At 37.1% G+C, this 17,308-nt stretch overlaps 1 protein-coding gene across 1 annotated transcript in view; it reads right to left on the reverse strand.

The window, feature by feature from the left end:
• Positions 1-298: 298 nt before the first annotated feature.
• PIGK (phosphatidylinositol glycan anchor biosynthesis class K) overlaps positions 299-17,308 on the reverse strand; it is a 128,920-nt gene continuing 111,910 nt past the window's right edge. The window contains exon 11 of the mRNA XM_032870135.1: positions 299-1,114. Within this exon, the coding sequence (XP_032726026.1) occupies positions 998-1,114 (117 nt within the window). The 3' untranslated portion in view covers positions 299-997. The remainder of the gene's footprint in view (positions 1,115-17,308) is intronic.

Consider the following 17,308-nt stretch of genomic DNA (forward strand, 5'->3'; position numbering starts at 1 on the left):
TGCATCAAACATGAAGGTAGGGCCCTACGTGTGAACTTTCCAGTCATCCACTCTATGAGATTATCTCAAGAAAAGTATAGACCCAGCCAGTGAACAAGGGCTTACCTTAAACAGAATGAAACAGTGTCTCTTTCAATATGGAAACTGTAGAGGACGTAATCAACTCTTGAGGATCACAACGCTTAGAAATTAAAAATGATGGGATCTGTTTCTCTTGTGTAGTCAATAATATGAAATTCTCAAAGGTCTTATATTTTCCAGAAAACTGACAGCAAATAAGGTTCTAAAGACTTCAGCTAAGGAGCTCATTTTTTTTTATATTTACATATAATTAAAGCTGCAGAATTCTATGAATGGCTCAGAGTAAAATACTAACACATTGAAGAATGAACCAAAGGAAGATTCTGAGAACAAGTAGCTCCAACAACAGAAGAGTGTTAAATAACTTACTGTACATTCATAAAATGCATACTGTGCAACTATTCACAATGTGTTCTGAAAAATGTCCAAGGAGAGGGGAAGGGTTGATAACATATTGTAAAATGAAAAGTAAAATTACAGAATGAAATATTCTATACGATCTCCATTTAGGAAAAAATATGTACATAGAAAAAGGAGACTAGGAGAACACACACAAAAATCCTGACAGAAATTACCTCTGCTAACGAGAATTTAAATGTCTTCACATTTTCTTCTTTTCCAAATGAAAAGGGGGTAAGATTAGGGAAAATTTTTATTTTCAAAAACAGCCATTAAATATACTCTGATCTTTGTCCAATCTTTTTAATAACATGCACAACAAAAAACAAGTATAATTAGTGCCACTAAGCACCTGCATTAACAGTTGTTTTTCTTTAAGTTATAAAATAGTTCATTCAAATTTAGTTTCCCTATACTTTTTGCCCAATTCACACAAGAACAATGTATTTTTTAAAAAGCATAATGACATAAAATTTTATCCAAGGTTGCAGTCTTCTATGCCATCTTCTTCACACATCTAAAAAATGAACTTCATATGCTTGATTCCATATGTTTTGAAGAAAACCATTATAATGAGTGCCCACAATCCCAGAATAAAACCCCCAGGAGGATGCCAATCTTTCAGCTTTGGTTTCTGCAAAACAAAGAGGACATGGTGAACTTAACAATATTGGGTCAAACAAATACTGATGGAAAACAGAAATTTCACAGCCTGTGTTTGAAGGGGGAGTAATTTAACCAAATTAAATGTATTAGAACCAACAACAACAAAAGCTTCTAACTGGGTAAATAGTTCAATGTGGTTCTTAAGAAGGTCAGTTTCAGATGCCATTTTTTTTCTTCAAAGAGGCTTCCTTGACTACCTAGCCAAACATCTCTCTTCACCCAAACTCTTCCGTAGCCTACTAGTCCTTTGCACTTTGAATTTGTATATTCATTAGTTTGTTGGTTTTGTCTGTCTCTCCCACTGGACTATAGCTCTATGAGGGCCATCTTGCTTGTATTCCCAGCATCCACCTGCCACGGTGCCTGGCACACAGGAGACATACATATACTATACTCATTAAGTCAGTGGAAAAACAAATGTTATCCAATTCCATTTGTTCTGCTATTCAACAAATACTTGTTTGGGGGCCCATACCTTTGTTCATGTTAAGCCCTTGACACAATGTTCCTTCTCCACTCTGCCTATCTGAAACTCACCAACTGAAATGTCAGCTCCTTCAGATTTTCACACCTGATATATTCTTTTCTTTGAATGTGTAGCTCCTTCTACTCTTTTATCTAGTAATATAATTATGTTTATCAGTTATCTCCCTGAAAACTTCCAGGGGGAAAAGTTTGGCTGAATCCATTTTATATTCCCTTGTCTATTCCCTACCTCTCAACACCCAGCCAAGTGTCTTGTATATTTCTTTGTCCAGCAAGGAAAGGCAGACCAGTCCTCTCCATTTAATTGTCACTGCAACAGCTACATTATGTCCCTGAAGTTGGGAGGTCTGTAACTATCATTCTTTTTATGAGGTTTATTACTTCTTAAACTACTGACCAAGATTGTAATGACAGTTATGCTATGAGAATCATATATATTTTTAAAGATATATTTATTTGAGAGAGTGTATGATATTGGTGGGGGGAGGTAGAGGGAGAAAGAGAAACCTAAGCAGACTCCATGGTGCTGAGCATGGAGCCCATTAAGAAAGGGCTCGATCCCACAACCTGAGATCATGACCCAAGCTGAACCCGAGTCGGTCGCTTAACTGACTGCACCACCTAGGCGTTCCTAGACTCATGTTTTAGAGTAGAACTGAGTGAAGAGAAACTATAATCTAAAATTTTCTTTAGTCACCATGTAAACTAGCCAAGGAAGGTTCATAAATCTCTTAGAGGCCTCTGCATGTTACAGTTTGGTTTCCCAACCTAACATTCTTTATTCAATCCTAAACTCATCACATTACAAGAGGAAAGGAGGCAGGCAGGCAGGAAGGAAAGGAGGGAAGGAAAGAAGGCAGGCAGGCAAGCTTAAATATAAAACAAATCAAGTCAAATCAACCAGAATTCATTGGTAAGGGCGATGCTAGTAATATCCTGCCACATTCTATAGTTATTTATATTATCTATGCTTTAAAATAGCTGATAGTTGTCTAAAGTATACAACATTATAAACCCACTAAAAGAATTCAAAAGAATATTTTGATACAATGAAACTTGTTTTTCTTTTAATTTTATAAATGGAGAAGTTATCTATGGAAATGCCTGGATTTCAATTAGGTTATCTTTCTGCAACTTCTTCCTTCTCTTCTGAAATTCTCCTCTCTTGGCTTCAGTGGTACTCTCTCCAGATTTTTCCTCTATTTCTCTAACCATTCGTTTTCAGTCTTCTTTGCTCCTTAAATGCTAGTGGTATCTAGAGCTCTGCCCTCGCCCATTTATTCTCTCCCTTTATATAATCTCCCTGGGTGACAACTCTACCCTGGTTTTGACCTCTGTCAGCAAGCTTATGACTCCCAAATTTATATCACTAACATGGAACTATATACTAAAATCCTAGGTTTATGTACAATTAACAGACATCTTTCCTGTTTTCCATCACTGCATCCATATCAGTGGCATATTACCAAAGTGATAAAGCTGGAAGTCATTCCTAGCTCCCCCAATTCTCAGACCTTCCCACTTCCATGAGTTCCCAATTCTTGCAGGTTTTCTAACTATCATGTCTGTCTTTTCTAAGTTTTCTATTGCTACTGCCACTATCTTAGTTCTAGTTCTTATCATTTCTTGTCAGGGTCACTGAAATAGTGTCCTAACTCACTTCTCTTCCTCCAAGATGCCTTCTCTTTTCCATCTATCAATCATATTGCTGCCAGGCACACTGTCCTAAAATACAAATATATATTTGTATAATATGTATACATATTTCTATATTAATAAAAGCCTCATATGTATCTACATAGGAATTGTTTGTTCAAGCACACATTACTTTGGTAATTTAATAAATTAAATAAATAATTTAAAAACAAGGGTTCGGTGTGGTGTGGTTCAAAGAGCATGGGATTTAGAATCAATTGCTTTGGTTTCAAAGTTTAGTTTTAACACTCAAAGCCCATGTTACCTGTCAGGCCACTTCGCCACTGTTAATTTCTGAATCTATAAAATGGGCATAGTAACACAGACCTCCTGGGAATGAATGAATGCGCAATTACATCAATGATGTGTTTTCTGAAAGTATAGTCTATAACTACCTGTTCCTACCTAGAAAAGTGATGATCTGAAACTCAAAATACTTTTTAGATAACTTTCTTTGCGTTAGTTATGAGGAACAATATCTGCAACAATCTGATTTTTATATAAATTTTAATTCAAAATTAATTAGTCAAACTAATAGGAGAGAAATCCACCTTACTATTTCCATGTCATAATGCAGTTTTTAATCAACCACATAATATAAATACAACTGACAATATTGTTTACAGTGGTTATGTGCCACCCTAAGTCTATTCTCATTCCTTCCAGAAAACTCCCCAAACACCAAAAATATCGTAATGCAATTCTTCCTCATATTACTTTCTATGCAAAACTCTGAAATGGCTCTGATCACATGTGAAATGATGATGATGACAGAGGTTCTTTCCTTTTAGTATCTTACAAGATGGTAAGTCCAGTGGCATTTCAGATGGAAAAGATTAGTGACACACTATGAAAAATCTTAATTTAATTCCAGTAGAAAATATAGATTAATATAAAGATTACAATATATAGATTACTATAAAGCACAATTATATTAAAGATAGGGAAAGTAGATATCACAAGCACGTGACAATGAAAAACAAGTGAGTGAACTAAACATTAGTTACCACTGCCTGTTTTTTGTCATGTTTATTTTCTGTTATTCAGAAAATTTGTAACCAATGCCAAAGGGATGAAAAAGCTAAATCAAAAATTATTTTTCCATAAATGGGGAAAAGATTGTCATTATTAGTTATTAATGGAAGCACATCTTTATACAATAGTTTGAAGATGTTCCCTGGAATTTCAGTTTAAGAGTATTGACCTACTGTATATTTTTTCCTGCTTTGTCAAAGATTATTTGACCTTAGAGTTGAGGGTCCATATCTGGGTTCTCTACTCTGTTCCACTGGTCTATGTGTCTGTTTTTATGCCAGTACAATGCTGTCTTGGTGATCACAGCCTTGTAGTAAAGCTTGAAATCAGGTAATGTGATACCGCCAGTTTTTTCTTTTTCAACATTTCCTTAGCAATTGGGGGTCTCTTCTGATTAACATACAAATTTTAGGATTGTTTGCTCCAACTCTTTGAAAAATACTGGTGGAATTTTGATCAGAATGGCATTAAAAGTATATATTGCTCTAGGTAGTATAGACATTTTAACAATGTTTATTCTCCCAATCCATGAGCATGGAATGGTCTTCCATCTTTTTGTGTCTTCTTTGACAGTCACTTCAATAAATGGTGCTGGGAAAATTGGACAGCTACATGCAGAAGAATGGAACTCGACCCTTCTCTTACACCATACACAAAGATAAACTTGAAATGGATAAAAGACCTCAATGTGAGATAGGAATCCATCAGAATCATAGAGGAGAACATAGGCAGTAACCTCTTTGATATCAGCCACAGCAACTTCTTTTAAGATATGTCACCAAAGGCAAAGGAAACAAAAGCAAAAATGAATTTTTGGGACTTCATCAAGATCAAAAGCTTCTGCACAGCAAAGGAAACAGTCAACAAAACAAAGAGGAAACCCACAGAATGGGAGAAGATATTTGCAAATGACAGTACAGACACAAGGCTGATATCCAGGATCTATAAAGAACTTCTCAAACTCAACACACACAAAACAGATAATCATGTCAAAAAATGGTCAGAAGACATGGACACTTCTGTGTAAGAGTATGTGTACTCACACATACAAATGGCTATCAGACACATGAAAAAATGTTCATCATCACTAGCCATCAGGGAGATTCAAATCAAAACCACATTGAGATACCACCTTACACCAGTTAGAATGGCCAAAATTAACAAGACAGGAAACAACGTGTGTTGGGAGAGGATGTGGAGAAAGGGGAACCCTCTTACACTGTTGGTGGGAATGCAGGTTGGTGCAGCCACTTTGGAGAACAGTGTGGAGATTCCTTAAGAAATTAAAAATAGAGCTTCCCTATAACCATGCAAATGTACTACTGGGTATTTACCCCAAAGATACAGATGGAGTGAAAAGAAGGGCCATCTGTACCCCAATGTTCATAGCAGCAATGGCCACAGTCGCCAAACTGTGGAAAGAACCAAGATGCCCTTCAGCGGATGAATGGATAAGGAAGATGTGGTCCATATACACTATGGAGTATTATGCCTCCATCAGAAAGGATGAATACACAACTTTTATATCAACATGGACAGGACTGGAAGAGATTATGCTGAGTGAAATAAGTCAAGCAGAGAGAGTCAATTATCACATGGTTTCACTTATTTGTGGAGCATAAGAAATAACACGGAGGACATGGGGAAATGGAGAGGAAAAGGGAGTTGAGGGAAATTGGAGGAGATGAACCATGACAGACTATGGACTCTGAAAAAAAATCTGAGGGTTTTGAAGGGGCGGGGGGTGGGAAGTTGGGTGAGCCTGGTGGTGGGTATTATGGAAGGCATATATTGCATGGAGCACTGGGTGTGGTGCATAAACAATGAATTCTGATACACTGAAAAGAAATTAAAAAAAAACAAAAAAGAGTATTGACCTAATGGGGGAAAAACAAGATTCACATTTTCCCCAATAACCGGAATCTCTGATTTAGAAGGTATTTGAAAACACACACACACACACACACACACACACACACACAGAGGTTAATGCTTAAAAAATTTAAATAAATATTATCAAAATCTGGCATTAAACTCTTACCTATATAAGAATAGGCTATAATATATAATACAATCAATTATTCCATAAACCAATTTAATGAATTTCAGTGCTAAAGCAGCTCAGGCAGTATGAACTTATAAGAGTTTAAAAATACTGTAACTTTCAGATAGTATTTAAACTAACCCATGCTTTAAAAAAAAAAAAAAGATGAACATCATTTAAATTCTATGATTCCTAGAGATTACTGAAATAATAATCATGTAGTTAATAGCAATCTTAATTCTGCAGCTGTAGAAACTCTGGTTACTTTCCAATGAGATGGATTCCCTGAGGTCACAATTGTACCATTAGATCTTAAACTTAGTCAGAAACAGTTGCCAGGAAGAAGGCAACTACAGCTTCTTTGGAAATCACTATCATTTCTTCCAAGACTAGTCCTGGCAACTATTTTGATCTATTATTCCAAAGACTGGCTCAGAGAATTCTGGAGGCATCGTCTCCTCGTCTTTCAACAAAATGTGTCCCATATTTAGACCACTGATGCCCAGGAGAGGACCAGAGAGAAGAACAAAGTGCTAGACCTTTGAATGTAATAATGGAGAACTATGAAACGTGATCACTCCAAAATTATAATGGAATTTATATCTCTTTACAGTATAACACTGTACAGGCTAACAAAAGCAAATTTCAGCTTTCAAAATGGCTATTTGCAGATGCTATTTTTTTATTATGTAGTCATTAGATTTTTTGATTAACAAAAAATGGCAAATTATTAATTAAATACAACTTGGACTCTTAGCTTAACATGGTATCTAAGTAGAATCCTCCAGTGCAGCCTTTCCCATCTTCTCCGGAAAATACATATAAAGGCATAGAAAGACAAGAGCACATCCTAACTAAAATGAATTTAACCTCTGATGAGAAACCTCAGATTATTTCACTATCTGAAAGTCCCAGAAACCAGGTCTACAAACAAATTAATAGTGGCCCGGTTTTCTGATTAGTGGACACAATGCAAAAGATTGCTTTGCTCTGTGAAACAGAGTAAATCTGTCAACTAAGAAAGGGACATTAGCTCTCTCCTTTTTTCTGCCTGCTGTCCAAGAGAAATAGTGTTTACAAAGTAGAAGGGTGGCTTTATGAGGCAGCCAGAGTAGTGTAACTCATTCCTATCCCCCCAATGGCAAACCTCTTTATTCCTCTGAATACAATTCCCAGTAAAGAACAAGTCAGAAGGTAGAGGGGAACTGTGTCTAAGAAGTTTCAATATCCACATGAGAAGCTCTGAAGAGACGGGAAAATACAGGAAAAATCCTTTTAGTAGCACATGTTAAGAAACAGGTTTTTCCATACACTTCATCTTCTTAAAGTGCCCCCAAATCAGGCATAGGGAGCATGGTAGCAGAGGATCCTGGTTTAGCTTAGCAAAACTATGTTTGATGACTGCCTGCCAATCACAGGAAATGTGTAACAGATTATTCTTCAGATGCAGGCCTGAGAAGGCATTGAAACCGAAGTAGAGAGGGAGAAGCATCCACACCCTCTGTTGGCACATACCAACAGCGTTCTAAGAAAAAGGAAAAAACACAGAGAGGTCTATGAGTAAAAATACTCCCACACACGAGAAAGAAATATCCTGAAGATGCAGAGAACATATCTCAGAATAAGATGTAATACAGAACCAAAAGATAATTTTGGAAAAATTTTACTTGGCTTGATTTGAATAAAGATGCCCAAGAAATCGAAAATTTAAAAAAAATGGTACAAAGAGAAAAATTATACAAAATACAAGCGCAACAGGTTGAGATGAAAAGGGAGCAAAATTAAAATCCACAATGACAAGGAAAATAGTGTCCTAAGCACATCTTTGAGTCCTTCATTCACCTAATTGTGGCAGATTGGTGGCAAAAAATGGCCCAATCCTCCGTACTTCCCTTGTATCCATGCCCTTTGCAATATGTACCATTATAGCAACTCTCACCAAGAAATGGAATTTATATCCTTGCTCCTTGAATCAGCTGGACTTGTGACATTTTTTGGTCGACAAAATGCAACACAAGTAAGTGTCCTAATTCCAAGGCTTTGCTTGTTTCTGCTTTATCAGAAATCTGCTACCACGATGAAAAAAAATCTAGGCAAGACTTCTGTAGAAAAAGACATCATTTAGAAAAGAACTCAGGATCCCCATACAAGAACCAGCCAATTCCCAGAAGCAGACCAGCTAACCAACCCAGGACTGACCACAAACTCACAAGGGAACTCAGCCAAGAACAGAACTACTTAGTTCAACTTGGCCTAACCTGTCAACCTGCAGAATTACAAGCTAAGAAAATGGTTGATACTTATAAGCCACTATGTTTTAGATTTTTTTTTTTAAGATTTTATTTATTTGAGATAGAGTGAGAGCACAAATGGTGGGAGGGACAAAGGAAGAGAGAGAGGCAGGCTCTCCACTGAGTAGGAAGCCTGATATTGGGCTCCATCCCAGGACCCTGAGATCTTGACCTGAGCCACAGGCAGACGCTTAACTGACTGAGCTACCCAGATGCTCCTAGAGTGGTTTATTATGCATCAAAAGCTATGGAATACAACCACTGATGTAATTAATGTAGAAGGAAACACCCTGATCCTTTATTATCATAAGAAAATAAAGTTCCCATCTACATATATGTGGCTTCAGATTTCTGTAGGAATGGTATAATTAAGAACAGCATAAAGGCAACTAATCAACCTCTTGTCCACCATGAACTTTGCTGAGGTGGGGGAGGTCTGACAAAATAACCTCCTCTGACCCTGCTCGAGTAAGAATTCCAGCCCCTTTAACTCATCTAACTTTCACAAAGGACTTCAACTAGCATCTATCACACCTGAACAGTTATCCAGAGCCAGACTCTCATGAAGCCATCCAGGAAAAATACCTGCTATCGGTTTTCTAGAGGTACAGTTCATGAATGTTCTTTGCACAACTTCCCCAGTAAAGGAGCTATATTGATGCTCTTCCAGCTCTCTCTTATAGTCTGCCTGGAAAGAGATTGACACTGCTTGGCACCATGCCAGGAATCGCTTGCTCTCCAGGAAATGAAGTAGGGGAACCCAGAGACCAATTCACCTAGCTTCTTCTAGCCTTCCTCCTACCAGCCACAATCTAGACCAGAAGTCTAGCTCCTTTCCTTTTTAGTTAGTAATTAGTGTTACCCACCTGTTGCCCCTTGCTGGGGAAATGAACATCTCCCAGGATTTTGATGCACCTCACTCATGGTAAATTTGAAAGCAATTAATCTAATCTAGGACAATTAAAGATGCTTTATTTTTTACTATAATCTGTTAAATATAAAATTGAACACAGTTTTTTCTTATCTATGATTTTAGTTTTCCTGTGACAAGAACAGCCACTGTTAACATTATTACTTAATATTGCTCTGGAATTTCCAGCCAATCTAGACATAACTTCTAGTAAGGAGAAGTAAATTTTCATTTGCAAATATTATGATTAGATAGCAACAAACTCTACAAAATCAATCCATAATTATGAACAATAAAGAGCTCAGATTTGAGATAAATATAAAAAAGTCTTTCAATACGTTACCAAAAGAGTCAAAAAAACAGAACAGAAAAAAATTCCATTCACAACAGCAATAAAAAACATAAAATAACAGAAATAGCTGTAACATGAGATTTACGGGAAACAATCCAAATTACCCTATAAAAACAAGTCAACGGTCCTGAATATAAAAAAAGATATGATAAAGCTAATCTATAAGGTTGTTCTCATGCAAAATAGAAAGATCAATGCAACAGAACAGAAAGCAGGCAATCAAGCCCAGTAGCCAGGAATTTAGTACAAGATAAAAGAGCTATCCCAGATCAGTGGGCAAGAAAATATTCTTACTGGTGCTCGGGATTGACATTTGGAAAAAACAGTTCTGTTTCTAGCCCAACGTTATAAAACAAAATATACTTTACATGGTTTAGAATTAGATGTAAAAATATTAGATGTAGAATCTTTTTAAAAAATCTTCTTTGTGAGATGGTACCTAGGGACACATCCTAATGGTAGCTATGTTAAAAGAACCAGTGGAGAGAGGCACCTGGGTGGCTCAGTCAGTTAAGTGTCTGCCTTGGACTCAGGTCATGATCCCAGAGTCCTGGGATCAAGTACCTGTATCTGGCTTCTTGCTCAGTGGGAAGCCTGCTTCTTCTCCCTCTGCCTGCCACTCCCCATGCTTGCTCTCTCTCTCTCTCTCTCTCTCTCTCATTCTCTGACAAAGAAATAAATAAAATCTTTTTTTAAAAAGTACCAGTGGAGAGCAGTGGCAATGGAAACTCATTGTGAGGAGCAGAACACATGAATCAAAGGGCCTGCGAGCTGACTCAGAAAGGACCTCTTAGGAGAACTGGCCCTTGAAAAATGTGCAATATTTCAGTTGGTGGAGAGCAGAGCAAAGTCAGGTGCAAGGCACTGCTGAAAGGCAGAAGGAAGGTGATGTAAGATCCACGATGGTGGCGATTTCATCTGTTAGTTTGCTGCTGACCCCCCAGGATGGTAGCAACTGGGAAACACTGTTGAAAGAATGGATGCTCTTTGGGCATAGCAAGTATCAAGGGCTAGAAAGATTCATACTGTAAATGCCCAGTTGTGAGTTGGGCATTTACTAGCTTGAGTCAGTGCCCACCCACAGGTGAATGGAGCAAAAAACAGATAAAATGTAGGAGAATTTGCACACTAAAGGGATTTATAAATCTAAAAGCAATAAAGGAAAATCAAAAAGAAAAGGTGAAGAGATTCTTAAAAGAACTTTTCTGAAAGCTCTGTATTTTGCAAAGTGTACAAATCAAAAGGTGAATAAATGGGAAAATATGACAGAAGGGGGGTAAGTTTAGTACATGAAGATCTCCCCAAAAACAGTAAGACACAAAGATTTATTAATAAATGGAATAAGGAAATGAAAATTTTCACAAAATAATTACAAATGGCTAATTAACATAGAAAAAACTCGATCTTCTTGATTATAAAAAATTAAAAATTGGGGCGCCTGGGTGGGTTAAAGCCTCTGCCTTCGGCTCAGGTCATGACCCCAGGGTCCTGGGATAGAGCCCCACATCGGACTCTCTGCTCAGCAGGGAGCCTGCTTCCTCCTCTCTCTCTGCTTGCCTCTCTGTCTACTTGTGATCTTTGTCAAATAAATAAATAAAATCTTTAAAAAAAATAATATACTGGGCGCCTGGGTGGCTCAGTGGGTTAAGCCACTGCCTTCAGCTCAGGTCATGATCTCAGCGTCCTGGGATCAAGTCCCGCATCAGGCTCTCTGCTCAGCAGGAAGCCTGTTTCCCTCTCTCTCTCTCTCTCTCTCTCTCTGCCTACTTGTGATCTCTCTCTGTCAAATAAATAAATAAAATCTTAAATAATAATAATATATTAACTATTTCTTCATCTTTTAAAAATTAACTAGTAAATGTTAATGAGGATGGTCAACTTTTCAGAAAAATAATTAACAGATTTAGAGGTCTTTAAAATATTTGTATCTTTCCATTCAGAGGAACTGTTACATTCTGAGCTAGGATCTATATTAAGAAACTCAAAAATGCTGATAAAGGTTTTACACAGATTTTCTTCTCAGTGTTATTTACATAATAAAAAACAGAAAACAATCCATATAAATAATAATACAGGAAATATGGTATAGCTACATAAATAGTAATCAAAAATTTTTTTTTTAGGTTTTATTTATTTATTTGACAGACAGAGATCAGAAGTAGACTGAGAGGCAGGCAGAGAGAGGCAGGCAGAGAGAGCAGGCTCCCTGCTGAGCAGAGAGCCGGATGTGGGGCTCGATCCCAGGACCCTGGGATCATGACCTGAGCCGAAGGCAGAGGCTTTAACCCACTGAGCCACCCAGGCGCCCCAATCAAAAATGTTTTCAAACAATTTTAATGATTTGGAAACATACTTATGCTGTAATAATAAAATAAAAGATTCAAGTTATATATGAAATATGATCTATAACAATATTCAAAGAAAAGGAATATATTAAGGTCTTAATAATGTTTCTCTGGAAGAAACAGAATTAGGTAGTCTTAATCTCTTCTGTAAACTTGTATATACATTTGAAAATACATTTTCTACAATGGATATGTATTTCTTTAATAATTCTGTGTGTGTGCAGGGGGAAGGGAATATATAGGAAAAACTTCTCTTGAAAGAATCCACTTTAGGTGTGCCTGGGTGGCTCAGTCAGTTAAGCATCTGCTTTTGACTCAGCTCATGATCCCAGGGTCCTGGGATCTAGCTGGAGCCCCGCATCAGGTTTCCCTGATCAGCACGGAGTCTGATTATCCTTTTCCTGCCTGCCACTCCCCTTGCTTGTGCTCTCTCTCTCTCTCTCTCCCTCTCTCTCACTGTCAAATAAATAAATAAAATCTTAAGAAAGAAAGAAAGAAAGAAAGAAAGAGAGAGAGAGAGAGAGAGAAAGAAAGAAAGAAAGAAAGAAAGAAAGAAAGAAAGAAAGAAAGAAAGAGAAAGAAAATCCACTTTGAAGAATCTTCATAAACTCATGTTTTCCAAATTAGGAGATGCACTGCAATAATACTGTTTAGTAGTTGATATCCTAACTTTAAGAAAAAGTAACATGAATAGCATGACAACATAATAAAGTGATTTTTCAGTATGTATTTAATGATACCCCTGCAGTATAACAAGATTGCTATTTTTAAAACAACTATAGGTAATATTTTAGACATTCTACAATGATTTTCCTTGAAATCAAATGACAGGTTGGTATAATTACTGCATTTGGTAGTAAAGCTGCATTTGAGGTAAGTTCATATTAAAATATAGCTTATAATTTCACTTGCATCCATATTAGAACTTCTCATAAAATGACTGATTTTATGTAGTTAAAGTACTTTGCTGACTGCTATTAAATACAGTCCTATTTTTTTTAACCTTTCACAATAACAGCTATAATACAAAGGTGAAAAGCACACATAAGACACTGCAATGTGTCATGAGCAAAACACTTAAGAGCTTAAGGGCTACCCATTATTGAAATGCCTAATATTTCAAATTAAAGAGATAGGTAACTAAGCAACACTGCATTGCCAATTGTGCACAACATTCAGCCTCCCCTTTCATGTTGCTAGGAGAACATTACTGCAGAACTGCAAAACAGTTAACAGAGCAGAGATCTAAGCACTAAAGTTATGTACAAAGAAGAAACTGAAGATTTTCAAAATTGTATGTGTTTACTGGGAAGCAAACAGAAAATTTCCAAAGTTTTGATGAAATTCTTTTCTTAAAATATAATGATCACATCAGTTCAGTTAAATTATATTTTAAAGGGGTGCCTGGGTGGTTCAGTGAGTTAAAGCCTCTGCCTTCGGCTCAGGTCATGATCCCAGTGTCCTAGGATCGAGCCCTGCATCGGGATCTCTCCTGGGCAGGGAGCCTGCTTCCACCTCTCTCTCTGCCTGCCTCTCTACCTACTTGTGATCTCTGTCTGTCAAATAAATAAATAAAATCTTTAAAAAAAATTACATTTTAAAGAAAAAAATACAGTATACTGAAGCTACAATTCTAATAACTTTAGAAAATAGCTGTTTGTTTTCAACTGTTTGATCTGTGGTGGTTTATTAGTATTTCCAGTCTCTCTTTATCTTCTTTATAAAATATAATTTGTACTTTTCAAATTATATTAATAGTATAAATCAAACTGTGGTCAGCAGAATTCTAAGTCAGCCCCCAGATTCCCTCTCCCTGGTGTACATTCCCTATGTAAATCCCTTCCCCCTGAGTGTGGACAGAACTTATAAATTTGATGGGCTATCTCTCCTATGATTAGGTTACATTATGTATCAAAGATGAAGGGATTCTGAAGATATTATTAGGGTCCCTAATCAGTTGATATTCAGTTAATAAAAAATGAGATTATCCTGGGGTGAGGGGCTGACCTAATAAGGTGAGCCCTTTATTTTTTTTTATTATTTTTTTAAAGAGTTGATTTATTTATGACAGAGAGAGATAGCAAGAGAGGGAACAGAACCATGAGGGAGCTGGAGAGAGAGAAAGAGGCTCCTCACTGAGCAGGGAGCCCGATATGGGGCTCAGTCCCAGGATGCTGGGATCATGACCTGAGCTGAAGGCAGACATTTAATGACTGAGCCACTGAGGAGCCCCAAGGTGAGCCCTTTAAAAGAGTCTATATATCAGAGACAGAAGTCAAAGAGATCAATATATTAGACACCACCGAGATGCTCTCCTGCTGCTCATGAAGAATCAAACAGCCATGTTGTGGCATGAAGGACAGGAAGGGAAAGCAAGCAGCCTCTTAGAGCCCAGGGCTTCAGTCAGCCCAACAACCGGGGGAAACTGAATTCTGCCAATAACTAGTAAACTTGGAAGAGGACCCTGAGCCTCAGATGACACTGCCATCCTGGTTGACATCTTAATCAAAGAACTGTTATTAATGCTTTTAAATCACTAAATTTGTTTGTTACACAGCAAGAGAAAACTAATTAACAATGAAGACTTAAAATGAAACTAACTATTCATTAGGCCTGGCAACTGTTCCTTGGGTGAATAACTGATTAAGATATTAACTTTATATGTTTAAAAAAATAAGTGAAGAGAATGAAATATTCTAGTCTAATTGCTCCTATTCTTCCATATCTATTCATTCTCTAAAACCCTGCTCAAATCTCACCTCCAGCTGAAGCCTGTTCTCATACCCCAGTAAGAATTAATTTCTTTTTCTCTAGGCACCAATGGTAATTGGCTCCTATCTTACACAACAGTCAGTTTATGGGTGTTAGTCTACCACACTTTGATCTGTTAGTGATATCTTATCCATTTCTGAACCTTATCAAGGTTTCATAGGCCTCGAATAAAATAGAGCAATCAATTTGTCTTAGTTACATATTATTTTCTTCCTGAAAATAAGAAATACAAATATTCAAATATTAAGTACTAAGATGCTAGTTTATACTCTTGGTTTTATGACTTAAGGGAAAAATTAAGAATTGCATTAATCAAATAACAATATAATCTATTTTAAGTATCCCTAGTGAGAAATTAAAAACATTATTTAGTAAGTGTGAAAACAATTTGAAGTTTGAAATATATGAATCTGCTTTTTTAGTTCTTAGTTCTTTTTTTTTTTTAAGATTTTATTTATTTATTTGACAAACAGAGATCACAAGTAGGCAGAAAGGCAGGCAGAGAGAGAGGAAGGGAAGCAGGCTCCCTGCTGAGCAGAGAGCCCGATGTGGGGCTCGATCCCAGGACCCTAGGATCATGACCTGAGCCGAAGTCAGAGGCTTTAACCCACTGAGCCACCCAGGTGCCCCTTAGTTCTTAGTTCTTAAGAAAGAACCCACTGTTCCCACAAATAAATAATAAAAGCACATTTATCAACAGTTATTTATCTGTGTCTGTTAAGAGGTAATCAGAGTTCTGCTTCTGCCGATGTTAGGTTTAATGCTACAGGAAATACCAGCCCATTCCGAACAAACAGAAAATAATACGGAAGGTAGGAAACAATGGTTTTCAGGTATTGGACAATTTGCCGTAGTATTCTGACCCCTGGTAGAATGGAAACAAATAAAACGAGTCTCTTGAGTGCCCAAGCCTATTGCCTGAAGAAAGCTCCCAAGCTGCAGCACAAGGAGGAGGACCCAAACAGAACCTGGCAGTCTTGCTGAGTTAAGGAGACACACAGGGAGGTTTGGGCAGCTAGAATTTGCAGGGCAGACTACTGAAGAGGAGGGAGCAGGACAGAGACAGAGCTCCAGAGATTTGTGAAGGGTCTTCTGGAGTCTTCTGTACAGTGCTCATTTCTGCACGCACAACAAGAAGCTGACAGAGGAAAACAACTTAAAACACCAAAACCAACAGGCCAAACACTCCTAAAATTCATAATATGCAGAGCACCTGTCACAGCTCATATTGGGTCTAACAAGAATAAGGCAGGATAAATCAGAAATAGTGGGGCTATCTCCCCATCCCACCTTCCAGAGAAGGATCTGCTCTGGTTCTGCCTCTATCAACTGAAAAGCAGTCCTTAAAGGGATCAAACTGATCCCAGAACAAAATCTAACACTGCTACATGAATGAAGCAAAAATCCAAAATCCAACAGCAACAACAAAACTTAAAATATCTAGCATCCAATTAACAAAAATTCATGGAAAGGAGAAAAATATGACCCAGAGCCAGGAGAAAAATCCATCAATTAAAACAGACTCATACCCGAGAATGACAGATTTTGTAGACAGGGCTTTCTTTTCAGATAGCTATTAGAAACTGGATATAAAGAAAAACATGAACACATGAGGAAAGAAAGAGAATACATTAATAAGGCCCACACAGGATTTCCAGAGATGAAAAATACGATACACAAAATGAAAAAATATACTGAATGGAATTAACAGATTAGACACTATAGAATTAGCAGGAAACTATTAAGAACAACAAAAATTATTCAAAATGAAGCACAGAAGGAAAAAGAGCAGCAAAAAGAATAAACAGAGCATGGCCTGTGGCACCATCTCAAGCCGGATCACATCTGTGCAGCTGGAGTCCCAAGTGGGGAGGGAGAGAACTATTGAAAACAAATATGACTGAAATGTTTCCAAATTTCATAAAAACTATAAACCACCAAACCCACAAAGCTCAACACCAGGCATAACAGATATGGACCAAGCAAAAGGACAATCACAATCAAAATGCCAAAAAAACAATGATAAAGAGAACATCTTAAAAGCAATCAGATGAAAAGAGATTTGTTCTTAGCAGGGTTCAGCAAACCACAGCACATGGGCCAGTCATGTGATTTTGATAAAGTTTTACTGGAATACAACCATACTCATTCACTTTTTCATATTATCTATTGCTGCTTTTTTTTTTTTTTTAAGATTTTTTATTTATTCATTTGACAGAGAAGACACAGTGA

The sequence above is a fragment of the Lontra canadensis genome, unplaced genomic scaffold, assembly GCF_010015895.1.
Source record: "Lontra canadensis isolate GAN:19392208 unplaced genomic scaffold, GSC_riverotter_1.0 scaffold40, whole genome shotgun sequence".
Taxonomy (NCBI): domain Eukaryota; kingdom Metazoa; phylum Chordata; class Mammalia; order Carnivora; family Mustelidae; genus Lontra; species Lontra canadensis.